General features: G+C 51.2%; 1 protein-coding gene across 10 annotated transcripts in view; it reads right to left on the bottom strand.

Moving 5' to 3' along the window:
* Positions 1-635: 635 nt before the first annotated feature.
* EHMT1 (euchromatic histone lysine methyltransferase 1) overlaps positions 636-25857 on the bottom strand; it is a 117457-nt gene continuing 92235 nt past the window's right edge. For 5 of the 10 annotated variants that reach the window (XM_039719996.1, XM_039720002.1, XM_039719998.1 and 2 more), the window contains 14 exons: positions 25468-25550; positions 24130-24236; positions 22159-22281; positions 19897-19998; positions 19156-19260; positions 16223-16377; positions 15339-15506; positions 14846-14990; positions 13893-13970; positions 12508-12623; positions 10240-10326; positions 5501-5579; positions 3213-3388; positions 2298-2481 (listed from right to left, as the gene is read on the bottom strand). In XM_039719996.1, coding sequence (XP_039575930.1) covers positions 2298-2481; positions 3213-3388; positions 5501-5579; positions 10240-10326; positions 12508-12623; positions 13893-13970; positions 14846-14990; positions 15339-15506; positions 16223-16377; positions 19156-19260; positions 19897-19998; positions 22159-22281; positions 24130-24236; positions 25468-25550 — 1708 coding nt within the window. Of the gene's footprint in view, positions 2482-3212; positions 3389-5500; positions 5580-10239; positions 10327-12507; positions 12624-13892; positions 13971-14845; positions 14991-15338; positions 15507-16222; positions 16378-19155; positions 19261-19896; positions 19999-22158; positions 22282-24129; positions 24237-25467; positions 25551-25857 lie in introns of all 10 variants that reach the window. The other 5 variants (XM_039720001.1, XM_039719995.1, XM_039719999.1 and 2 more) reach the window with 2 other exon arrangements.

Raw genomic sequence — 25857 nt, 5'->3', positions numbered from 1 at the left:
CCTTTAGCTATATTTCCATGGGATTTTGGTTGGCATGGCCTCAGAGCTGTTCTCTCCCTGGTGCCAGGGAGGGCTCTGCTCAGTCACAGCCCCCCCAAACCCAGCCCTGGCACCCCCAACCCCCCCAAGCTCCATGCTGGGAACGTTTAGCTATATTTCCATGGGATTTTGGTTGGCATGGCCTCAGAGCTGTTCTCTCCCTGGTGCCAGGGAGGGCTCTGCTCAGTCACAGCCCCCCCAAACCCAGCCCTGGCACCCCCAAGCTCCATGCTGGGAACATCCCCAGGGATTGCTCCAGGCAGATTCTCCCCTCACCTCCTTCCTTGCTATTTTTGATTTAATTTTATTTTATTTCCCCCCCGGCAGGGGGTGGGGAGACATCCCAGGATCCCCAAACTTCAGTGCTGCCCATCTAGGACTGGGATTCAGACTCCCAAACTTTTAATGACAAAATTAAAAAAAAAAAAAAACAAACCCCAACCCCCAGAATAAACAGCAAACAGTTGCTCAGGCTACTTTTCTTTGCAGGAATGGTTTTTTTTTGTTGCTTTCTTCATTTTTAAGCAGTTCAGGCCCACCCTGAGCCATCCCTCCCCCAAAGCAGCCAAAAAAATGCCAAACTCCTTTTAAAGCACTTTTTTTTTCTTTTTTTTTATTGATTTCATTGAAAACAGAACAAGAAAATGATCAGAGCCAAAAGGCTGCCCCTTTAAAACTGTCAAAAACATTAACAGAAAAAAAATAATAATAATAAACATGATGGCATTATGAATGTTCTAGAAGAGATGAACAAAAAAAAAAAAAAACTTGTTACTGCACTAATTACAGTATTTAAAGATATATGCAAAAAAAAAAAAATTAAGATAATGACCTGCCCAGCCACCACACAAAAGGTGATGGCAAATTTATTCACACTACAATACTAACAATTTAAAAAAAGTTTTGTTTTTTCCTGCATTTTTATACTAAAATCACTTTGTTCTTTTTATACAATTGATAAGTTTATATTCACGTGGTGAGCAAAAATCACACCAGAATCAGCACCGTTTTGTTTTGTGGTTTCTTTTTGTTGTCGTTTTGGTTTTTTTGGTTTTTTTGTGGGTTTTGTTGTTTTTTGTGGGTTTTTTTTTAAGCTTTTTTTTTCCTCATGTTTTTAATGCTTGTCCCCGATGTTTCAATAATGGTAAAAAATAAATCAGTTTATTGAAACCTCATAGCGTGTGGCTTAAAAATCAATCCAAGGTGCCCAGCGTGGAGCAAAGGGATGGGAACAGACGAGCTGGTGGCATCTGGGATCTCCTCACCGTGACACGTCTGTCCACCCCAGCCAGTCCAGGTCCTCTATAATATATATATCATTCACTTTATCTTTAAAAAAAGGGAAGGGGAAACTGGTTTTCTTTAGGAATTAGTGTCTTGTAAAATCCTCTTCAGCCTTCTCTCTCTAAAACCACTGGTTGGATGGGGTGAGGGGAATTCCTTCACGGAGGAACCCAACACTGAGACAGGAGCAGGACGTGGAGCAGAGCTGGTCTGAACGGAGAAAATCCAGCAGGGAGAGAGCCAGGGAGCACAGGGGCTGCAGAGATTCTGGGATTCTTCTCATCAGATGAGAAAAAAGCCATGGGAGTTTGGAGAGAATTGAGGATATTTGTAGGGCCCCACCACAATGTCCTGCGAGATGGGGGAGGAATTATTCATTCATATATTTAAAAAAAAAAACAAACAAAAAACCAACCAACCAACCAAAAAACCAACCAAACCAACAAAAAACCAACCAGCACAACCTGCCCCGGGGCTGTGCCAAGCAAACCCAGAGCCAGCTCCCTCCCAGAAACAAGTCCCATCAAGTATCCAGAGTTTCTTGTGGCTGAACTGGAGGCGGGTGGGCGGGAGGGGTCCAGGACACAGCGACATTCCCAGGACAGCGGCTCTCCCTGCCTCTGACAACACTCAGCACGCTCAGGGGGAGGCCAGGACAGCTCGGGTGGCAAAAAAAATGCAACAGCCACCCCTGCACACACAGCTGTGAAACCCAGCAGCTTTCCAGGAGCAGGGAGGGGAGAACAACATCACGGAGGTGGGATTTGCTTTCACTCCTTCCTCAAGTAACAGTCGGTGGCACAGCCCTCAGTGTCACAAATCCTTGAGCGGGGTTTTTTCGGGTTTCTTTTTTTTTTCCTTTTTTTTTTTTTTCATTTTCCATGTGGTTTTGTGTCATTTTTTTTTCTCTCTTCTTTTTCTTTCAATGGAAATTGCGACAGCATGTGAGTGTCCGGGGATGGGAGGAGCCGGTCTCAGAAGGGGCCGGCGGCCGAGGTGGAGCTGGTGTCGGGGAGCCCGTTCTCCTGCGTGTCCTGGGCCGAGGTGCTCGCCTGCCGCTGGGCCAGCGCCGAGCTCGAGTGTTTGCACTTGGGTGAACCGCACTGACAGCTGAAGAATTTGCCTTTGATGTCCCAGAACCTGTCCCCGTAGTCGAAGCTGCAAGAGAGAGACGGGAGGGGTCGGTGAGCGGGACATTGGGGTGCCACAGCTAAAGAGAACCCCGGGATGGTTTGGGTTGGAGCAGCCTCAAAGATTGTCCTATTCCATGGGCAGGGACACCTTGCATCATAGCTCCATCCTGCCTGGCCTTGGGGACTGCCAGGGATCCAGGGGCAGCCACAGCTGCTCTGGGCACCCTGTGCCAGGGCCTGCCCACCCTCCCAGGGAACAATTCCTAATTCCCAATATCCCATCCAGCCCTGCCCTCTGGCAGTGGGAGCCATTCCCTGTGTCCTGTCCCTCCATCCCTTGTCCCCAGTCCCTCTCCAGCTCTCCTGGAGCCCCTTCAGGCCCTGGAAGCAGCTCTGAGCTCTCCCTGGAGCTTCTCCTCTCCAGGTGAGCACTCCCAGCAGGGCCCTAGCCCTGGGAGCAGCTTTGTGGCCTCCTCTGGATCTCTGCAGCAGCTCCAGCTCCTCCCTGTGCTGGGCCAGGGCTGGGCCAGCTCTGCAGGTGGGGTCTCAATCCCCCCTGCCCTGCTGCCCACGCTGGGCTCAGCTCAGGGCAGTCAGGGCTACGAGTGGACAGAGCCACGTTGATCCTGGAGCTTTGCAAACTTCAGGGGGACCCCGAGGGACCCTGGGGACAAACCCTGGAGCAAGGGGGGGCAGCGAGGCAGCCGGGGGGCAGCGAGCTCTCGCGTCCCCAGCGGCGGCAGGGCTGGCACGTACCCGATCTCCTCTCCAGCCTCTATGTGCCTGGTGCTGAAGAAGGCGATGCGGGGGAAGCGCAGGTCCTGGTGGGACATGAACACCCGCACCGGGATGAGGTTGGGCTCGCACAGGTGGTTGATGAAGCGGCTGATGTTGCCGTAGAAACGGGCGTCGATGCAGTACACCTCTCCATCCTGGGGAGAAACAGGCTCCTTAGGGCACACTGGCCTGGGGGTTATTGGCTTAAACAAACCAGCAGGCTGCTGGTCTGTGCATTAATACTGCACACAGCTCCAGGAGCAGCAGGGCAGGGCTCTCATGTGGGTTTGAAAGGACTGAAAACACACACACACAGACTTCTATATGCAACAGTACCCTGAAACCAGAGTTTACTGCACAGCACTCTGACCCCACACACCCCAAAAGCTGGTTTTTGACACCCTGGTTTTAACGCCAGTCTCCCAGTCCAAGCACCAGTTTCAATTGATGTTCAGTGCAGACACCTTACGGGTACCAGCCCCTGGATAGGGGAACAGGCGTCTGTTCTGTCCTCTAATTGAACATGACAGCTTGGAAACACAAAGCCAGAGCCTTGAGAAAACACAGGGTTTTGCAGATAAGAGTGAAAGTGAGAACAGAAAAATTCCCTTTCCAGAGAGCCCAGAGAGCAGTAATACTTTGTTTTCCTTGAAAATAAAAGAACCCCCCTCAGGGCTTTTTTATTCCAGCAGAGAATGACTGTGCAAAGCAGAGGCTTTAATTACAGAAGCTAATTTCAGTTGCAAAGAGGCCAAAAGCAAAAGGATCCATTAGTGGTGCTCCAAGTCCCTTTTGGACAAGCACCTCGGATCGTTAATGGATGAGCTGTGCCACATCACACTCAGGGTGCAGGAGCCCAGGAAAACATCCCCAGAACTGGGGGAGGCATCACCCCAACAGGCCTGGAGCACACACGGTGTCACCAGCTCTGGTTTCCTAAATCAGTGACTTCACTCCCTCAATTTCATCCACAGAAATGCCATGGTGGGCAGTGTGACAGCCCCCACATCCACAGCAGGAGCTGGGACACTCCAGGATCACCTCACAGGGGGCTGTGAGCAACAGCTCAAGGGACAGGGACAACAGAAACCAAAACAGAGACAACAGAGATGACAGCCCAGGTAACAGAGATGACAGCCCAGGTAACAGAGAGGACAGCCCAACCACTCCCACCACAGCACAAGTCCATTCCAGTCATTCCTCTGAGACACACCAGGACCTCGAGGCTCCCCAGGGTTGGGATTCACACCCTTGCAGTGCCCCATCACTCTGGAGGACACAAAACATGCTGGCTCTGCCCTGCCCTTCTCTGCCCAGCCTCATGGGCAGCTTTAACCATTCCCCCGTGATTTGGTGCCTGCTTTTCTCCAGATGTTCCACCTTGGTCTCCCTTCCTGCTTCCCTGGAGGATTCCCAGGAGCCAGCACAGAGGTTCTCCCTCAGGGCTGCCAGTCAGGGCTCAGCAAGAGGCAGGGCAGGGCCCAGCTAGGCTCGTGCTGATAAACCAGGCTGAAGTCCTTTTCAACTTCTTAATTACAGTCTGACCCCCTGTTTGCACACCAGACTCGTTATTTATCTTTTCTCAGCTCTTGAAATGTGTGTTGCTTTAAAAAAATAAGAGGATAAAAAATAAAGCAAAGCTTCTTTGTCACAAGCTGATGACAGAAACAAGGCACAGAGTGTTTTACAGCCTTCCTTGGAAGCCTCCCCACTCCTGTGAGTCCCCAGCTCACCTTTTCTCACTTCTCCTTTCCCAGGGGGAATCTGAAGTCATGCCCTTGCTTAAAACTTTAAGATTGTACTTTGCAAATGAAAATTTCTGCCCTGAGAGCCCTCACAGAGCAGTGCAGAGGAACAAACAGCAGAACAAGCCCCTGCCAGGGTGCCTGATGGATCCTTTCTGAGTGAACAGGGTTTGTGGGGTTTTTTAATCTTTCACCTCATCATCACTTCATGAAGAACTGACAGAGCTGCCAATCAGACAGGTGCCAGGCTGGGAGTACCAAAACCTGGACAACTGACCTCAGGATGCTCCAAGGGGATTGACAGAACAGCATCTTGCTCTAAAGTGGTGTGGGCAGCACATGTTGCTTCTGCTGCCCTTTTAACCAGCCCAAACTCTCACCTCAACCAGATTTCCACTAAAGCACAGCAACTGTGCTCTCTGCAGGATTTCACTGCACATCAAGATGGAGACCATCATTCTCTGGGCTCTTTTGAGGAGTCAGGACCTGGGGTTTTGTGGCTGGACCCTGTAGACACAGTACCTTGTTGTCCAGGTCGAAGAGGTAGGAGTCCTCCTCACGGACATCGGCCTCGGAGTCGGAGATCAGCTCCCCAACGTACCTGTGGGCACAGGGACAGCAGGAATGAGAGATCACAGGCTCAAACACCTCTTTTTGGGGAGACAGAAACACCCCAAACAGCAGCCCAGCACAGATGGGCAACCACAGCCACAGTGCTGGCCAGCTCCAAGGCACCAAACTGAGCTCTGTTAAATTCCAGCAGGGAAAATCTGGCTCCAAACTCCACCTCTTCAAAGCAACACTTAAATAATATTAAAAAGTACATTAATGATATTAAAACCACTTTAATATTAAAAATCAATTTATTTTTTCCTGAGGACTAAGTTTCCTTTTGCAAATCTCTCTGTTGGCCAAGATCAACACATGAATCCAAGCCTCCTGAAGTTCCTGGTCAGACTCAGGCTGTCCCACAAACACTGCAGTGCTCATGCTGCTCACACCACAAAAAAAAACATTTCTGTCTGCCCCTTGTGTATTTCCCAGGATATTTTGAGCAATTACAGGCTACAAAACTTCAGAAGTTTTGGTTTAAAAGTCTTAGGTCTAACCTAACCTGGCAGGATCTCTGGATTCCTTCTAAATCCCTCCTGAACCAGGATAAATGTGAGCTGTGGTCCTAGATGCAGCCACCCTGTTGTAAAACCAGGTGACAGCCAGGTGACAGGCAGGTTCTCCAAGGAGCATGAGGCAGGTGCTGCTTGGCCTGGGCTTGCTGAGGACCACACAGCCAGAGTTTGGTGCAAACCCTCTTGTTGCAGGAGTCCCCACAGCACTGGTGCTCCCACCTCTCCATTTTGAACAGTTCTGGACTGTCAAGGTTCAACACTTCCTGCCCTGAGCTGCTTCAGTCAAAGTAGGAGACACAGAGTGGAGGGACTGAGGGAGGATGTGAGGAAGAAGCAGCAGCACAGCAGCTTTCCTGGTCCAAGGCCAGGGTTGGGAGCAATCTGGGATAGTGGCAGGTGTCCCTGCCCATGGCAGTGATGGGATTTAAGGTCCCTCCCAGCCCACCCCAGTCTGTGTTTCTGTGATTTTGGTATGTAAGTGTTCCCAGCCTGCAATGAAACAGTGATTATTTCAAGGAAAGGATTCACCATATGAATAAATATTTTTTGCAGCTTCCACAGCCAGCAGTTGCTCTCACAGCATTCCTGCAGCCCTCAGGCATATTCCAAGTGTTAAACAACTGCCTCCAATCCCCCAGGGCTCAAGGCAGCATTTAACTCCCAGGCTGGGGAGGAGGAGAGCCAGGAAACATGAACCTGGAGAGGATCCCTGCACTCTGTGAGCAGGGATTTCTGGCTGTAGTTCCCAACTGGGAGCCTCCTGTTTGCCCTCACTGCTCCACTGCTGGAGATCAGCCACTCCTTGGAGGCCTGAAGCATAGAAAGGTGGCCAGAGAGGGAGAGAAATCGCTGTGGAAAGGCCCAGCAGGCAGCAGCAGCTGAGAACAGCTGAACAATTCTGCTCAGAGAGGCCCCGTGCCCAGGGACAGCCACTGCAGGTTTATAATTCCATGAAATGAAATACCACAACCAAATTAAAAATTGTTGGTTTAATGCTTCTTTAAAGCCTATTCCTGTAACTCATTTCCTTTCCAAGGCTGTTCAAAGATATTAACAGGTCCCTGATTTTCCAGGCCCAAAGTTAGGGAAGGATGTGCAAGGGGTGCATGTTCCTCCCAAAAACCAGCAGGAGCCCCTTCATTTAAGAACTCCTGTGGTCAAGGCAGTGCCTTTCTCCCCAGCAGGATGTTCAGACACTGATGGCAAATAACTCCATCCCAGAGCTTCTCAGGGCCACTCATCACTGCTCAAACAGCCTGGACTGGAGTGAGCTTGGAACAGCTGATCTTGGAGGTCTTTTCCAACCTTAATCATTCTGTGATCACAGGGGACTCAATACAAAAACCAAGAGCCATGAGCAGTCCCTAGCACAGGCTCCAGTGTTTCCCACAGGATGTGGGAGACAGGAGGCCTGGGGCTTCTCTGCTGAAACACCTGGCTTGATGCAGCTGGTACCTCCCTAAAGCACTACTGGAACAGAAAGCAAATATTCAAAACCCATAAATGGATGCAAAAGGAACAGACCAAATCCTCTGGTTTCTGCATCCCACTAACTCCCAGCCTCTCCAACAAAAGTCAGCAGCAGCTGTGCTGGTTCCAGAAGGAGCAGCTCCACCACCTACCAACCAAGCATGAACAGAACAGATTCAACCCAACCCACAGCAGCAGCAGCAGCACAGGCTGAGCAACAGCAGCTTCTGAACAGCACCAGAGTCCCAGGGAGAAACCTGCCCATGAGCACAGCCTGAGGGGCTGCAGAGCCTGAAGGCTCCAGGAGAGCCCTGTGGGACAGGGGGGTGACACTGCCACAGCTCCCCTGTGAAAAATAGAAAAGCTAAACCTTGAGGCATCACCCTTGCCAAGCTGCTGCTTCCAGGGCTGTGCAGAAGGGACAGGAGGCAGTTACAGAGTCACAGAATCCCCAAGGTTGGGAGAGACCTTCAGGACCATTGAGTCTAGTCATGAACCCAGCGCAATCACCATCACCCCAAACCACTTCCCCAGCTGCCAGATCAACACTTCCAGAGCTGCTGACTCCAACACCTCCCTGGGTGACTCATTCCAAGGCCTGACCACTCCTTCAGCAAAAAGCCATTTTCATAGCTCTGATCAGAAGCTCCCCTGGTGCAACTTGAGGCCATTTTTCTTTGTCCTTTCACAGATTCCCTGGGAGCAGAACCTGACCCCCCAGCTGTCCCCTCCTGTCAGGAGCTGTGCAGAGCCACAAGGACCCCCCTGAGCTTCCTTTTCTCCAGGCTGAGCCCCTTCCCAGCTCCCTCAGCCTCTCCTGGTGCCTGTGAAGAGTTCCAGGATAAAGGTCACACCCATACAATCATCCTTGCAAAGCAGAGCAATAACCACTGGACAGAGCAACTGCCCTCCCAGGGCTCTAATCCAGATGTTTAACACAAAATGCTCTTCCAGAGGAGCTGATCCTGGGATCTGCTGTGTCCTGGCAGCCCTGAGCACTGCCAGCACTGGAGCTGCTCTCCAGAGAGGGGAAAAAGCAGGAAGCAGGTCTGTGGGATGCTCACAGAGAATCACAGGAAGGACTCACGGAGCTGAGGTGAGTGAGGAAATGAGTGTGTGACAGAGGAGGAGTGTGTATGGCCATGACACTAATTAGCTCAGCTGATTAGTAAGCAGCTCATTTAGCTAATGAAGATAGTACCCAGCAGTGGAACAGTGCCAGCAGCTCCTGGCATGGGTGGGGGCAGTCAGGCTGTGGGATCTGCACCCCAGCAGCCCCACATGCTCTGCAATGTCTGTGTTCATCACACCTGCCCTGGCTGTCCCCTCACTGCCTGCTCCTCCCGTGTGCTGCCATTCCAGCAGGGCTGGGTGAAGTCTCTGCCTTTTCCCTCGGGAGCAGTTCACTCTGGCCTGGGCTGTTCCTGGGCACTGCACCACAACCCTGGGACTTTGGTACTTATGGACAGCCCTGCACAAGGACAGGCCTGACACACTCCCCACAAACAGCAGCTTTTGGCTTTATCTCTAAAAAAGTATTTTAGCAGCTGGCAGCTCCTGACACAGAAGAAATACTTGGCCAACTCACTGCAGAATTATCTTTTCCTTTATTTTCTCTTTTAAATACTGCAATAATCTTCCTCAACCACCCACCCAATTCCATAACACATCAATAACTAGCTCTAAAAACCACCAGCACCTATTTCCACGATGGACATGAGTCCAGCTTTGTTTAGAAGATCCTCAGTCACTGTAGTATTGCAGTGAAGGAAACACTTTCCAAACTGTTTAATAAAGTACATATACCACTTTAAAGCCTCAAGCTGTGGGGTCTGATGACGGGTTTTCCACTTGACATAAATCTGAACATTTCTGTGCCTAAGTACTTTATTGAGTCAGGGCCAAAACATGTGCTTAACCCCAAGTGCTTCCTTGTTTTGCTGAATCAGACTGAAGCCAGAGCTGTGACACTGGAAAACCTCTGGAGAAGCGAGGATTGAAGCAGAGAAAGTTGTTCCCCACTGCCCTGGCCTGCAGTGCCCATATCTGTGGCAAACACGGGAGTTGAGCACATCTTGCAGCACAACCCAAATGTCTTTTTCCCCTGTAATTTTTGTTTCAAAGGGGGAAGAGCTGAGCACAAATCCCAGCAAGACAGAGGGAAGTAGAGAAAGCTCCACACTATGAGAAGGAGGACAGATAGAGCAGGAATTGGAGTCAGGAAACCTCTGGCTGAGGGCAGGCAGCTGGGCTCAACGCCAGCTTGATCTGCATGAAAACTTCTCCTTGAAGGGGAGCAAACCATGTGTGCCCTGGGGAAGTGCTGGGCTTGCTGGGCTCATGGAAGCTCAACAACTTACTCCTGGATTTGGGAAGTGCTGGGGTTTTTGGGATGGTGAAAGCTGCACAACTCACTCAGTGCTGGATTGCTGAGATGATGGAAGCTGCACAACTTACACCTGGATTTGGGAAGTGCTGGGGTTGCTGGGCTGATGAAAGCTGAACACCTTACTCCTGGATTTGGACTGGATGGGATTTGCTGGGCTGCACAACTCAGTGCTGGATTTGGGCAGTGCTGGATTTCTGGGGCTGGTGAAAGCTGCACAGCTCAGTGCTGGATTTGGGCAGTGTTGGTTGCTGGCTGGTGAAAGCTGCACAACTTACTCGCACACGAAGGTTCCCAGAGGAATGTCCTGCATCGTCCGCACTCCCCAGCCCATCTTTTGTGTCCTGTAAAGCTGCAACCGAGTCCTGGAAAAGAGGAAGGGAGGAAATGAAGCCACACTGATGGCAGCACTCCATGGAAAGGATAAATTTTCATGGAGAGATGAGCAAAAAGCCAGCACCTTCCCTCAGCACACACTCCCGGAGGATTTTAATATTCACCCTCCCGTTCTCACCCTGCAGGGATGCTCCACTCCCACAGCTCCCAGCTGTGGGCAGATGCTGGCATGGAAACAGCCCAGGGACAAGAGACAAGTGTCAGTCAGCCCCTTCTGCCTGCCCAGGTGCACACCAAGGGGATGGGGAAGAGGGGACAGGGCTGGATGCTCTGTGTGATGATGATTTACAGAGGACATCAGGATCCCACCAGCAGCACTTCCTTCCCCTCCACACAGCCCTGGGGGAGGCAGGGAAGGTGGAAGGGGATTTACAGCAGTGGAGTGGTGCTGAGGGGGAAGGCAGGGATCTCCCAGGGACTAAAGAACACCTTGAGCTAAGTGCTCTGACCCCTCTGCCCTCTGCCAAAGCCAGGGCATTCAGCAATTCCATCATATCCAGCTGCCTGGATGAAAGACAAGAAAGAAAAGCTGCAACTTGAGACTTCTTGGTGTAATAGCTACTCTGTGGAATTTTACTGATGGGGTTTATAGGCAGAGAAACAATTCTGTAAGTCATTCTGCCTCCTGCTCAGCCAGAACCTGAGTTAAGTGCAGGATGAACAGTCTCCAGGGCTAGGAAAAGCTTGCTCTATCCCTGAGGGAACCAAAACCCACTCTCAGCAACACTGTTATCGGAATTAAGTGAAATCTGATGCTCACCTTAACTTCACCCTGTTGCTTTTCCCAGTACTTCTCTTCCCCCACCCACTCCCTCCTGCACTGTCAGCTCAAACCAAGGATGTGAACTCCATCCTGTTTGCCCACAGCTTCACCAGGACAAACCATGACCTCAGGGGAGTGACTGCTCTCAGAGAAGCAGGGTCTAACACTGCCTTTGGGTTTGGGGAAGCTCCCCCAGCTTTTGGCTGGCCCATCAGCTCAGACCTGGGCTCTGCTCTGGAGCCGGCACTGGCGGCAGCGGGGCCGTGGCTGCGAGCTGAGCCTGCCAGCTGAGCTGGGCCAGGCTGCCAGCTGGATACGTGTGCTCTGCCAGGCAGAGCTAATCTGGAGCCAATCTGATAAAGGAAGCACTGAAAACAGAGCAGCAGCACCCCTGGGTCAGCTGCAGCCCCAAGGCAGGAGCTTTCCCCACTGCTTCCCCAGGGACTGTGAGCTCTGCCCAGCACCTGACCCTCCTTCCCAGCAGAGCTGCTCTCCCTGGCTTGTTGGGTTCCCAACCCTTCCCATTTTTCAGAAAAAACACTTCAGCAAGGCAAAAAATGTAAAAGCAACAGCTCTAGCTGTACAGCTCCTGAAGAAACACCCACGGAGGTACCGGAGCTTGGCAGGGAAAACCAGAGAGAGGTAAAGTTCTGAGGAAACACAGCGAGTTCCTTCCTTGCTTATTTTTAACAGTGCAAAATGTCATTGAAACTACAAAGCTTGCAAAAAGAGTGTTGTCAGCACTACAAAGAAATTCTAAAAAGTCTTTTTTTTTTTCCAGTAGGATCCCTTTGAACTTAGTGCAGTGGCAAACTCCTCCATAGCAGAGGTCCAAACCAAAACACTGACATTTTTAGCCAGGCACCAAAATTCCAGCAGTGTAACCTGGAGCAGCAAGGCCAACAGGCATTCAGGTATCCAATTCAGGAGGAATCATGCCAAGAACTTGTAAATTTTAAGCAGCCAAGTCTGGGCATGCTGGCCTGTATTTCTAATCTAGACTGCTGGCTTACAGGATCTGAATTCAGACTCTGCAGCTCACTTGCTGTCACATCCTTCTCAGCTCTCCCCCTGAGACACCACACTTGGGCTGTGCATGCAAACCCACAAGCCATTTGTATGTTTTATGGTCAGCTGATGAAAGAACACCACAGTTCCCACCTGATGCTGCCAAGAGCAGGGTGCAAACATTAACTGAGTTATTAATTGAGCTCATCAACCCACTGCTGCTCCATTCCCACTGGCAGCATGCAGGATCCCACTTCCATCCCACCAGCCCCAGCTTCCGTGCTGGGTTTTGTGGGATTATGGGTGAGCTGAGAGCCACAAGGCTGGTGGGTTTGGGGCTGGCCCTGCCCAGAGCAGCTGTGTGGCCCCTGCTGCTCACCTGAGGCCGTTCTGCACCACGCGGTTCCTGCAGGTTCTCCAGCACGAGCACGCGTGGTTGCACTCGAAGATCAAAGGGGGCTCAGCCATGTTGAACTCAGGCAGGAGTCGGCCATCCTGGAGGAGAGAACCACCCAAGACTGCGTTATTTGTCTGCTCCTGGGACCCCTCAAACCACAGAAATTCCCACCAGGGCAAAAACAGGCCAGAGAACCCCATGGTGAAGTCGTGCCCCAGCCGCCCCAAGCCCAGTGTCAGAGGTCAGGTTCTGCAGTGGTTTTGCTCTATCCTGACAGCAGCACAGTCACCACTGTCACCCACAGCTGACAAACAGACAGAGAATTTAGATTTTTGCTGCTTGCCACCACCCTACACAGTATTTAAAAAAAAAAACTCCCAGTGCTGTGCAGAAGACTGTGTGCATCATCATCATTATTGCCATTTGCTGTGCTGGAGGGGAGAGTGGATGCTCAGTGTGCCTCTGGAATAAAGCCTGAACTTGCACAGTCCAAAGCCAGTACACCCAGGTTCTGTGAATCACACTACATTCCCAAATAACACTCTCAAAAAAACCTACAATTAAATTATTTACCAACATACAGGATTAAGGAAGTGATGAATGTAATTTATCATATTTAACAAATATGGCTTTTAAGGCTTGAGAGGTGTAATCACCTATTAATGTGTAAATAAAATGGCTACAAAGCCAAGAAAGATGCCAACACTCCCCCTGGGAGAAACCTGCAGAGATTCACAAAACTTCTGATCTTTGTAGCACCTGCCCAAAGATGAATCTCAAAACCTCCCTGGAGGGTCGAAGCATTTACCCAAAACAAACCTGACTTCTGGCAATGTGGCAGTGAAAACATCTTTATTCTGCCTTCATCCAGAAGAATCACAATAAATAAAAGCAGATTTAATAAATTCTCTTTCTACTCTCCTCCCTTTATTTACATCTTATGGCACTTTCCACATTGCTCTGAAATGGAAGCTGATTTCATGCTTGGGTTATTAAATGCTCCCTATCACATGGGTATAATTAATGGCTCAGTTGGCACGAGAGGAACACAAATAAATAACACAAGAAAAGCTGCCCTGAGCAGGCAGTTTGGATTATCACGTGTCTCAGAGCTCAGACTATAACCTCAGGCATTTTAAGTCAAGAAGAAAGGAGCTGGAATTACAGAAGCAGGGAATGGTTTGGGGTAGAAGGGACCTTAAAGATCAGCTCATCCCAACCCCTTCTGTGGGCATGGACATCTCCTGCTGGACCAGGGCTGCTCCAAGCCCTGTCCAGCCTGGCTTTGAGTTGTGCAAGGAACTGAATTAGGCACAATCCAGCTCCCAGGCCCTGGTGTGAGCCAGGAGGGGGCTGTGTGTCCTCACCTTGTCGTACCAGCAGCGCATGCTGAGCTGGCCACACATGCAGTTACTGGAGGAGCAGTCATCTATACAGACACAATACTGCAAGAGAAGCAAAGGGTTAATTCCACACCACTCACACAACTGAGACTGCAGCTGGTGGCTGGGTCAGGAAATCAAATGTCCTCCTCTTGCTGCAGCTGCTCAGCAGAGGGATCACCAGTTTCACCATTCAGTGGCAGTTCTACTCCACTGTTTATTTCTGTGTGCACTGAGCACCAAAGGACTCTGCCTTGCAAGGAAGGATCTCACTCTGAGCCAGCCTCACTGCTCAGGAGAGGATGTTCCCCTGTTGAACCCTCTCCCATCCCCTGTGAGCTGTTCTCCACACCTGAGAGCTCCAAGGAGAGACCAGAGCTGGGAGGTGATGCAGCTGTGCTGCCTCAGTCCCTCTGCTGCTTCCCACTCCAGCTGCCTGCTTCCCCAAGCCAGCACAGCCCTGCCACCAGGCTGCTGCACAACAGGACTGGTCACTTCAGCACCTCAGAGCTGTGCCCAGTGAGGCCTCACCCTCACCCTGAGCCTCCCCATCCCTGCTTTCCCACCCAGCCCTTCCAGGACTGCAGTGTCACAGCCAAGACCTCGGCCTGGCTGCTGCAGTCCATGGGAAGGCAGCATGGGGAAGGTCTCCCAACAAATCCCTGACTCTGCAGCCTCAGAAGAGAGGACAAGGATAAATGGGAGCCACATCAGCCAGCACCAGATGGCCAATGCTACAGCTGAACACAGAGCTCAGATTAAGCCTCAAAACTGAAGGATGAAAATCCCATCTCCTACAACAAGAGCTGCAGGTGAGGCACTCAGCCTTAGCTGGGATTTGATGGCAATATCAGGACTCAACATTCCCATCTGGAATGCCAAATCTGTTCTGAGGAGCACTGCAGAGCCCAGAACAGGAACCAAGCAGGATCCCTCACCTGTAAATGAGTGATATTCCTGTCAATGTCCATCGGGGAGGTGACACAGTTCTGTGACACGTATTTGTAATTGCTGGGACAGGGCTCACTGTCCACGGAATTGACACAGGGAATGGGGATGCGCTCGTAGCCCCGGGCAATGTCCCTGTCATGGAGAAAGAATTGTCACAGAAGGAAAGCCCCCCAGACAAGGGGCCATTCAAATGCCATCCTGGGCCAGAATCACTGAGCACTCAAAGCCATTCAGACTAGAACAGAGCTCACGTTTTCCCACCCTGCCTTACAGATGGCTCTTTGTGCTTGTGAGTATTTCCATGTGGAGGATGAATTTGCAAACCATGGACTGAATCAGCATGGACTTAGTTCTTGCTAAGCTCACACTGACCTTCACACCAGTTTAAGGTACACAATTCTTTCTTAAACCAGGCCCCCGGCCTTCCCTGTGCAAGGGCTCAATTTCATGACCCACAAGCAAAGCCAGCCCTATTCTCACCTGCTCACCACTTTCTCTATCTGGGCAGGCTTCTCAGAAGATGATTCTTTGAGAGTCTTGTTCATCTGTAGGGCCACCCAGACCTGAGAGTTAAGGCTGGAGCACTGGAGTGGGGTCTCACCCTCCTTGTTCTTTAAAGTGACATCCGAGCCACGGGAAAGAAAGAGACTGCAAAACAGCAAGGAAGGGTAAGGATTCCCCAGGAGAAACCAGGCAAGGAGAAAACAAGCTGAATCACATCCTCCAGCCAGCCCTTAAGGGACGAGGAAGAATCTGTAGTAGTGAATAATCACCTGAGTTTTCTTTATTAAGCATGGTTCAGTGAATCCTTCTGACAGAAGCTCTGGGCACCCATGAGAGCTCTGGGCAAACATTGCCTTGCTTCAGGTACCTTGCTGGTACCAGCCTAACTTCAGACAGGCTTGAAACTCTCTCTGGCAGGGAAAGATATGGGGTGGGAAGTGCAGGCTGGAAATGGAAGAGCCCCACAGGAAACTGGTGCTGGACTTGGCCCTTGTTTATACTCACCAGCCTTTGGTGAGAACATGATGGCTTTATTCAGAGCAGGGATGAAGCAAAGGAACAAAGGTAACAGGGCACCTTTTTACCGTGCTAGTGGTGGGGAAAAAAAAGCTTTAATCAAGGAAGCCTGACACCTTCCTGCTGGGAAGCCCAGGCTGAGCACAGCCCCTCAGACTCCAAAACACGCCGCATTTTCTGAGCAGCTCTGGCAGCAGTGGTACTCACACCCCCCACCCCAGGAGAAAAACAAAGCCTCCATCCTAATCGTGGGCTGTGTGTAAAGACCAAAGGCACTTCAGAGGCTCTCCTGAGCCTGCCAGGCAGCAGCCAGGGGGGCAGGGAGGGGTGAGCAGTGCACTTACACCACACACTCGTAGCGGTTCTCTCGCGCCGCGATGTGCAGGGGCGAGTCCCCGTGGATGTTCACGGCGTGCAGGTCACACTTGGCTGCCAGCAGGATCTCAGCTATGTCAACACAGCCAGAAAAAGCAGCCCAGTGCAAACAAATGTTTTCCTCCTGCAGGGAAAGAGAACAGAGAGGAGGTTGTTTAAAACCCCGTGGCTTTGGGGGTTCCTTCCTCAGCTCTGCACCCGCAGACTTCAGCGTGTGGCTGCCATCCCCACCCTGCTCTGGCTGGCTGGGAATGCCAGGGTGGACAGGGAAACCTCAGAGCAGCCAAACAGGGAGCTCTCACTCCATCCACCTCTGCACACCAAGGATGGGGAGGCTGCACACAAGGCAATCCATCACCTTCTCCACACACACAGAGACAGCTCGTCAGTCTCCGAGCCACAAACCAATCTAGATCAATCCAGGAAAGAGGTGACAGACATGAACAAACATGCTGGAGAAGGCTGAATGCTGAGTTTCCCCAGCCCCAACAGCCAGGAAAGCTACTGTGCCTCCCAGGGCTGCAAAATTAGGGAGAAAAAGAGCACAGCACGAAATTAAGGAGAAAAAGAGCACATAGGGTACGTGAAGGTGCCAAAAAGAGAACCAGGAGCCATGGGGTAAGCAATCAATCTGACTCCAGGCATCTCTTAAATACTGTATGTACTCATCTCTCACTAGCAGCACTGGAAATAGCTGAACACTCATCTTTCTGATGGAGATATTTTAAGGGATGATCCTGTTTTCTGTTACACTGCAATTTGCAGCACACGTCGATCCCTTCCCCATGACAGGCTCTAAAGACATCGATGACAACAGTGAAATGATAGTAATGATCACCCAGCTATTCCCCTTTTTTCTTCTTTTTAAAGCAAAAACAAAGCTGCTGCTGGAGTGTTTGAGCTGTTACCATGTAACTTAAGGTCCTGCCTTAAATAGGGAGCTATTGCCACACGTCAGAAAGAGGGAGACACTTTCCTACCCAGCTCCTGCTTCCCTTTACCTTATCATCTAGAAAAACCCCACACAATCTACAGAAAACATCCATCCTGTGGGTTGCACCCACATGCTGCAGCTCAGACAGGTCACAGACACCTGGACTGGTGCTCTGCCTTGCATTGCTGCTGCCTAAAAAGCAGCACCATCACAATCAAAGCATTTCTCCCCAGGCAGGATGTTTCCCAGCAGGAGTGACATTTGTCCTTAACCACACCCAGCAGGACACCCCAGCTGCAGGTCCAGGAGAGATGTGTCACACACACAGCTGTTAAGAGCAGGGTTTTCTTTCAAGTAAATTGTTGACTGAGTTGATTTGGTGTTCATCATTAATGTGTGATCTTGAAGCTGTGACAGATCAAAGAGGCTGTTTTGTTCAGAGTCAGCAAGCAGATGTAACTGCCCAAAAAGCCCCCTCTCACCTTGACTTTTGTTTTTAGGAACAGGACTGGATCCAGACCTGCCTGGGAACTGGGAATTATCCAAGTGTGCTGTGTTTGGCTGGGACAGAGTTAATGCTTCTCCCAGTGGCTGGTGTGTGGCTGTGCTGAACACAGGGGTGGGGACACAGAGATGTCACCTGCTGAGCAGGTGAGAGCCTGTTCTGTCCTCGTGCTGCCTCACTGGGGAGGAGACTGGGGGACAAGGAAAGCTGGGAGGACACAGCAGGACAGGTAACCCTGACCAAAGGGATATTCCAGACCACCTGACATCAGCTCAGGATATAAACTGGGGAAAGGAGGAAGGGGGATGTTTGGAGTGATGGTTTTTGTCTTCCCAGGTCACTGTTCCATGGGTGGGGCTCTTCTGCAGGTGCTGAACACCCGCCCAACCATGGGAAGCAGGGAAAGAATTCCCTGTTTTGTTCTGCTTGTGTGTGTGCCTTTGGCTTTTCCATTAAACTGTATCTCAACCCACGAGTCTTTTCCTACCTTTTACCTTCTGAGTCTCTCCCCACTGGTGGGGGAGTGAGCAAGGGGCTGTGAGAGGTTTGGTGACTGGCTGGGATTACCACACAATCACAGAAACACAGAGGGGTTTGGTTTGGAAGAGACCTCAAAGCTCATCCAGTGCCACCCCCTGCCATGGACAGGGACACCTTCCACTATTCCCAGGTGGCTCCAAAACCTGTCCAGCCTGGCACTGGACACTTCCAGGAATGGGGTGAGACATCACACTTCAACATCCTTAGAGACTCCAAGAAAAGAATGAGAAACATAGTATAGGAAAAACAGAGGAGCAGTGCTGATACAATGACTCCCCTGAAGAGGGCTGGGAAAAGGCAGACAGTATCTCTTTGTATCTTCTTTATTTCCTTGTAAATCCCTGGGAAAGCAGCTGGCACAGCCACACAGGCAGAGCTGGGGGTCCCACGGAGCTCCCAGGGACTCAAGCACTGAGTGCATCCCATGGAGCAGGATTTAGGGAGGTGAGCTCCAGCTCTGGACACATCCGAGCTTTGTGCCACTGATGCCCAGGAAGAGGCAGGCTTTGACAGCTGCTGGCTGCTGCCCAGCCCATCCAGAAACACAAACACAAGCTCATTCCCCTCAGAAGGCACACAGGGTGCCCCCAGCCCACACCCAGAGTCACTGGCCTGGGACAAACTTGGAGCTGGTGAGTCTGGACTAAAGGGGATCTGCCTGGTGCAGTTTCCAGTGGCAGCACAGTGGGATGGGAGCCAGCAAGGCTCAGAGCTGAGGACTCCACACAGCATCCTTACAGAGCAGCTGGAGGGACAGCACATCCCACAAGCTGCCCAACTTCTGCCCAGAACAGGAAAACTCTCACCAGACACTTCTCACTCACACCGCGGCAAGGGACTGAGCCCAAAACCTGTCACCTGGGGCATGTGTGGGGTTTGAACAGAGACTGCAATTTCTGCAGGAGGTTCCAGGGGAGCCTTACGTTGTCACGGATGTTGATGTCCGAGCCCTTGGCCAGCAGCAGCTTCACCAGCTCGATGTGCTTGTACTCCGTGGCCCAGATCATCGGCGTCCAGCCACCGTCATCCTGGGCAGGGACAGCAGGTGACACACGGCACACACAGCCTCTGCTGGCCCCACACCCTGCCCTCCCCCTGCCTGCCTGCACTGCTGCAGGTCCCTCAGGTCCTGCAGAGCCCAGCACACCTGAGCCTGCTGCAGCTTATTCCAGCTCAGCAGCTGGCACTGCACCTCCAGCTTGTTCAGGAACACTGGCTGTCCAAAAGGCACAACAACAGCCAGGGTGTGTAAGAGATCTTACAGAAATTCCCTGAGAAGCCTGGGGGACCTGCCCTTGTCACAGGTTAATTACCACTGTCCCTGATTACCCCACAGCAATGGATAAACCCCCAGGGCAATGGAAAATCCCACAGTGACAGTGCCAGGCTCAGCCCATCCCACACCACTGTCCGTGATCCCCCCACTAGGAAAAGCTCAGAGAGCACAGGATCCACAAAAGATTCAAAGCACAGGACAAACTGCAAATCAAGGGGAGCTTCCCTGAGGTCAGTGAGGGATCACCCTCCCTGGCAGATGGGAGGGGCACAGAATTGTCACCCTGTGGTGACCTGGAGGTGTCCCCCAGCAGCAGATCTGTACTTGAGTGAGTGCTGAGGGGGTCCCTGACCTGGGCAAGCAGCTCCTGGCCCGGGGCAGGCCTCACCTGGCAGTTGACATCCATCTTCCCGTTGGAAAGCAGGTACTGCACCACGTCATAGTGCCCCTTCTTGGCTGCCAAGTGCAGACACGTGGAGCCCTCAGCATCCTGCACACAACCACAGAACAGACCCTCAGCCAGGCTCAGAACAGCAGAGGAGCTCCCAGATGGAGCAGAGAACTCCAAAAGTCTCCACCCCACTGCCAGGAGGGCAGAGAGCAGGGGCCAGGGCCAGCACTGAGCAGAGCTTGGGAGCTTTACACCAAAGAGGAGCCACCCTGCAGAGAAGGAAAGGGCCTTGCAAAGCCTGGGGGAGGCACCAGCCCCAAACCTTGGCAGTGATGCCCACCCTTCTCCAAAAATCCCTTTCCCACTCCTCTCCATTTGCTGGAGAGCCAAAGGGAAGCTAAAACCCCTTACACAGGCAAAGTTTGCACTTTACATCAGAAAAAGCACTTTGTCTCAAGTTGAAATGCTCCATTTCTCCATTTCTTTGCTGGGTTTTGTTAGCCCAATGCCTTATCCCACCACCTGGCAGCAGGTCCAGGGCTGTGGTGTCTCTCTCCAGAGAGACCAGGTCCCCAGCCTGCCCACAGCCATCTGCACAGACAGGAGATAAAAAACAACCCCCAAGGTTGAAAGGAAAAATGCCTCTGGGAGCTGGGAATGCAGGGCCTGGAGGAGATGGACAGGCTGTGAGTCATGATGGAGATGCTCCCACCCTCCCACCAAAGATCTCTGGCAGCAGCCTGACTTTTATCAGGCATTGATATCCCAAGAGCTTAGCACAGAGCAAGGCCCAGAGAGCAGGAAATCAGGAGGAGGAAATGAGAGACTGAAAAAACCAAATGCCTCCTTCCAGCTAAATCCCTGGGAGCAATGCTGGAGGTGAGAGCTTTGGGATGGAGCTGGTGTGATGCAGGCTGAGGGAGAAGGAGGGGACATCTCAGGTCAGGGATTGCACCATGAGGGCTCCTTGGGACACAGAAAGAGTTTCTACACCCCCATATGTGTCTGCTCCAGCTGAATAATTCCATAGCTTTCCCCTTGGATGGGCAAGAACCAAGTGCAGCTCTCCAGCCCTGGGAGAGCAGGCAGGTTTTATTTTTTTGTAGAGTTTCTTCAGGTTTTGAGTGGGGCTCCTCCATGCTGGTAACAGGACCAAGAGCTTCACTGGGGGGTGGGGAGCCCCCACCCAGCTCCCTGCCCTGCAGCCCCAGGGCTCTGCACACACCTGGCCCAGGTAGGGGCTGCAGCTGCTTCCAAACCAAAGCTGTGCTTTCAAACACAGACCTGAGCTGCTGCTAGAAACTAATTAACATCATCAACTAGCCTAGACCTCAGATGTGATCTGAGGCTTCTAATTTGCTTTTGCAAGCCCAGAATTTATCTCCTTCCCTTGACCTTCAGAAACACAAACTCCCCTCTTTTCTCTTCCACAGGAACAAATCAAGTGAGAGATGTCTGGGCTGCTCCAAGACACTTGGGACAGTGGCCAGCACGAACCCACACGTGCCTGTCCTCTCTTCCCCCTTCCCAGCTCAGAGCCAGCCTCCCAAGGATCCATTTAGGGCCTGGATTGGGCAGCACCTGATACCTTGTGCAGTGCTGCCAGTTCCTTCCCAAAGCCAACCAAGAGCAGCAGGTTGTGACAATAAGTTTGCATGGGGAGGGTTCCTGTGCTCCAAACAGCATCTGATTTATGGGACTAATAAATGGTCTGTGTATTTTCCAAGACTGCAAAGCAACCACAGCATGCTAAAGGCAAAGAGACAGCTGCATCTTATTGTTTTGGTTTAAATTAAGGGGTAGAGTTTAAAGATGGGGTTCAATTTTGCCACTGCAGCATGACTGCAAGAATCCACACATCAGTCCTTTAGAAAGGAAAGCTTCCTCTGTCATTTTTCCTGGCTTGGCAAGCACCTAATTACCAGCCTATTTTAAAACATCACCCCAAAACTCTCATTAGTAGAGCCTACAGAGAAGGGAACTCTGAAATCCAGCTCCACTGCAATGGATTTGTGACACTAAAACCTATGAAATCAAATCCCCTTGACATTTGGTGCCACAAACTAAAGGGACAAGTGGCAACACTTGCCCCAAACAGCTCATGGCCAGCAGAAAAATGAGATTATGACACCTCCAGCCTCCACTCCAAGACAAACCAGTCCATTTCTCTGCAGCCTGGGCACTTCCTCCCAAAACTTCAAGGAAGAAATGTTGGACAGAGGCTTCCTCAGGAGAAAAAGGGAAGGAATAAACTGCTACCTTGGGATCTACTAGTGCTCCAGCCTTGATCAGGTATTTCACAGTTTCCAGGTGGTTGTTTTCTGCTGCTTCCATCAGCGGGGTCCTCTGGTCCTCAGAGCAGGTGTCAATGTTAGCACCAGCCTGTTGGGAGGCCAGGACAAGGACAATTAGCAGAGGAAGGATGTGGGAGTAGAGATTTAATAACAAAATTTTCTCCTGAAATTTAACCATATGAAGCAGGGGGAAAAAAAAAGAATAAAAAAGAAGAAATAGAATGAGGAAAGAAGGCAGTGTAAGTCCACCTGCTCTGGAAACAGCACACACTGCCTGCCCCCTCTCCTGCCTTCCCCAGCCAGGAAGGAACTGCAAGGAAGCCAACAGCTGGTATTAAATAACTCCTGTTATTACCAGATTTTGCACTCCTACTTTCTAGACACTGTTTGTGTAACAATTTGGAAAAGTCAGCCTCCTCCTTTTTCCAGCAGCTTTGTTTTCCCTGGTCTATCGTTTAGCCTGCAACAAGCAGCTCTTCTCAATGTCACAAGCAGTAGGAACAACCTGCTGATGGCAGGAGCTGTAAAAAATATCCTGGGGATTGGCTAAATATTCCTGTGGAAGTCAATGGCACTTCCACAGAGGTCTCTGAGCATCTGTTCAGCTCAGCCCAGAGTGCCTCCAACCAACAGCTCACTCCTTTCCAAACCATGGCTCTGTCAGGTTACCCTGCCTGCTTTAGCCCTTGGGCTGAGCTCAGGAACCACCCAAAACTTCAACCCAGAAGGTCTCAGACACACAGCTCCTGGCAGGGGTGTGTGTGAGGCTCAGACCTGTTCAGAGCAGCTGACTCAGGTTCACCTGGCACAAGGAGCTGTTTTCAGGTGCCTCCCCCTGAATTCCTTTGTTTGACTCTTTTTCCCAGTCAGAGCTATTTAAACCAGAGCAGAGGAGGCATTTCAAGTGGAACAAGCTGGGGCCATTCCCAGCCAAACACTGGGCTGCTGCAGAAACCAGACCTCAGGGAGAGACAAGATGAAGCACTCTGGAAACAAACCAACCCTACTGATAATTAAATTGTTTGTGATATCTCACAAGTTTTGCTCCTTTTCCTCATCCCACTGTCTTCACACACAGTGATTTCAGTGAGAGCAGCCAGGAAGGTCCATTGCTGCCTTCAAACAGTACCTGAAAGCCCCCAATTCCAGGTGCTGAAATGCACCAGCCCAGCAGGATCATTTCCAAGGGCCAGTCACTGTTGACTTCTCAAGAGCCCTTTAAGGTTTCCCAATCCCACAGAATAAACAAACACCTTTCCAGTCACTCCAGACCAGGTACACCAGTACAAAAAAGAAAAACTATAAATTTTTAATCCTTCTTTTTCTTCTTCACATTGTTTTGCAGCCGACTCAACATCCTCTCAAATATCTTCCCTCAGTTAGAATCCAAATCTCAGCCAACAAACCAAACCTGCACCTTCCCTCCACTCCTTTCCACATGTGAGACATTTATACTGCAGAGGAAAACCCTGCTGGAGCTCCTCAGGTTCTGACAGAAGGGAAGGCAGGGCCTGGCAGCTTCCAGGCTCCAGAGCCTCACTGCCCTCATCACCAAGAGCAACCTGGCTTGGAGATCAAAACCAAGAGCTTGGAGATCTCCTGCAGCCTGGCAGCACATCTGGCAGTGCATCAGGCTGTGCTGGCACTTCTGGCAGTGCCCAGCTCTGGCTGTGCTTAGGCACAGATCCCCCCCTGCCCCACAGTGCCCTGCACCAAATCCTCCCCTGCTCCTTGCCTGGAGAACAGGACAATTCCAGCAGGACAATCCCAGCTGTGTCCTCCAAGCCCTCCTGTTACTCTGCCCCACTCCTCCCTCAGCAAACCCTGGGATTGAGGAGGTTTTTGACAGGAGGGATTTTCCCCTGCTGATTTCCATGTGGGGCAGACCAAAGCCCACAGAAAATGGTTTGTACAGAGGCTGGAAGTGCAGACAGACCTGAATGAGCATGTGGCAGATGTCCACGTGGCCAGACTCGGCAGCAGCATGGAGAGGGGTTCTCTTACTCTGATGCTCCATTTTAAAATTAGGGTCAATTCCATCCACTGCAAAACAGAACAGAGACACTTTCAAGCACAGTTCAGAGACTGAAGTGTAACAGGAGAACCATGTCTCAGCTGAAGGCTTTTAAAGGATGGATTCCCAGCCCATCCTCAGCCCTGCTCACATCTCACTGCACATTTCAGCAGCAAGCTCACAGGGCAGTCCCCTGCACATTCAATATGCAACAGCCCTCAAACCCAGAGCTCAGAAACACCATGGAATTCAATACCTTTTTAAGGCATTACTATCTCTCCAAAGGCCTCACATCTCATCTCAAAAACAACAAACACCACACAAGGATAAAAAAAGAAAAAACCCTGCTTAGTTTAAAGCACCCCAGAAATTTGGAACAACAAAGAGTTGGTACCACCTGGGCTCTGTCTCACCACTATTAACTGAAATTAATATTAGTGATCCTTTTTGCACCCCTGCAAATACAGAGCTGCAACATGGATGGAATTAGTCCACACAGGCTCAGGATCTGGCCAGAGATTCTCACAGCTGTGCAGAGACTGACAGATGATGCTGACAGCCAGACAAAGATGTCTGGGCATGATAACATGTTGTGTATGATGAGGCTGTAGTTAAATATCAATGAATAACATTTCTGTGCTATTGAAAACAGGAACAATGGAGCAAACACTTGCTAGACAAAAAAAAGAAGGAACTGATAAAGGGCAAGAACAGAAAGCATCCAAAAATGTACAGCAAAGTACTGGAGTGGAAAGGAAGCATCCTGAGGAAACATTGTGTCCTTCAGAGGGGGAAATTCCTGGGGAATGTTGGATGCTAAAAACAAGCTCGGCAGCTCAAAGGCATCTGGTGATAGGCACCTCTGTACCCCAAAACAAACCCCACAGACTGAAGGCTCTTCTTTTTGCTTTCTTGCTGCTGGGTCTTGGTTTAAACTGACTCCATCTATTTCCTCTCTACTGGATGCAAATATGTACCCCAGGCGTGGAGAGGGGATGGGAAAAACCACACAGAGGTCATTGTGGGGACACAAGCAGCTGGTCTGGATAACCCACACTCAAAAGCAGACACAAGTGGGGATCAGTGCACATTTCCCAGAGAGATGAAGCCTTCCCAGTGACGCACCACCCACAGCATCTCTGTGCTCCCGGGGCCCTGGGGAGATGACGTGGTGCCCTGCTGGGAAGTGGCCGCTGGCACTGCCTGGCAGGAGCTGGGAGTGCTGCCAGACAGGCCCTGGCCTGGGCAGGAGGCACCTACCCAACATCAGCAGCACCTTCTGCAGCTCCCCTTGCCTGGCAGAGAAGTACAGCTGCTTCGGGTGGAACCGCAGCTTCTTGGGCCTGCAGGAGAGGGAGAGAGGAGGAATTAGTGCCCAGGGAAGAACTGGAATGTCACCCCTCACTGCCACCCCTCACTGCCACCCCTGGGCCTGACAAAGTTCTGGGCTCATCCCCCAGCGTGGGCAGCAGGGCTGGGGGAGCTCTGCCCCTCTGCCCCTGTGCTCAGGTGAGACCCCACCTGCAGAGCTGACTCCAAATCTGGGATCCCCAACACGAGGAGGACCTGGAGCTCTGGAGTGAATCCAGAGGAGGTCCCTGAGATGCTCCAAGAGCTGGAGCCCCTCTGCTCTGGAGCCAGGCTGGGAAA

This window comes from Passer montanus, unplaced genomic scaffold (assembly GCF_014805655.1).
Source record: "Passer montanus isolate IOZ18808 unplaced genomic scaffold, ASM1480565v1 scaffold43, whole genome shotgun sequence".
NCBI classification, from domain to species: domain Eukaryota; kingdom Metazoa; phylum Chordata; class Aves; order Passeriformes; family Passeridae; genus Passer; species Passer montanus.
The sequence above is the reverse complement of the archived record's forward strand: the minus strand, read 5'-3'. Positions and strand labels throughout refer to the sequence as shown.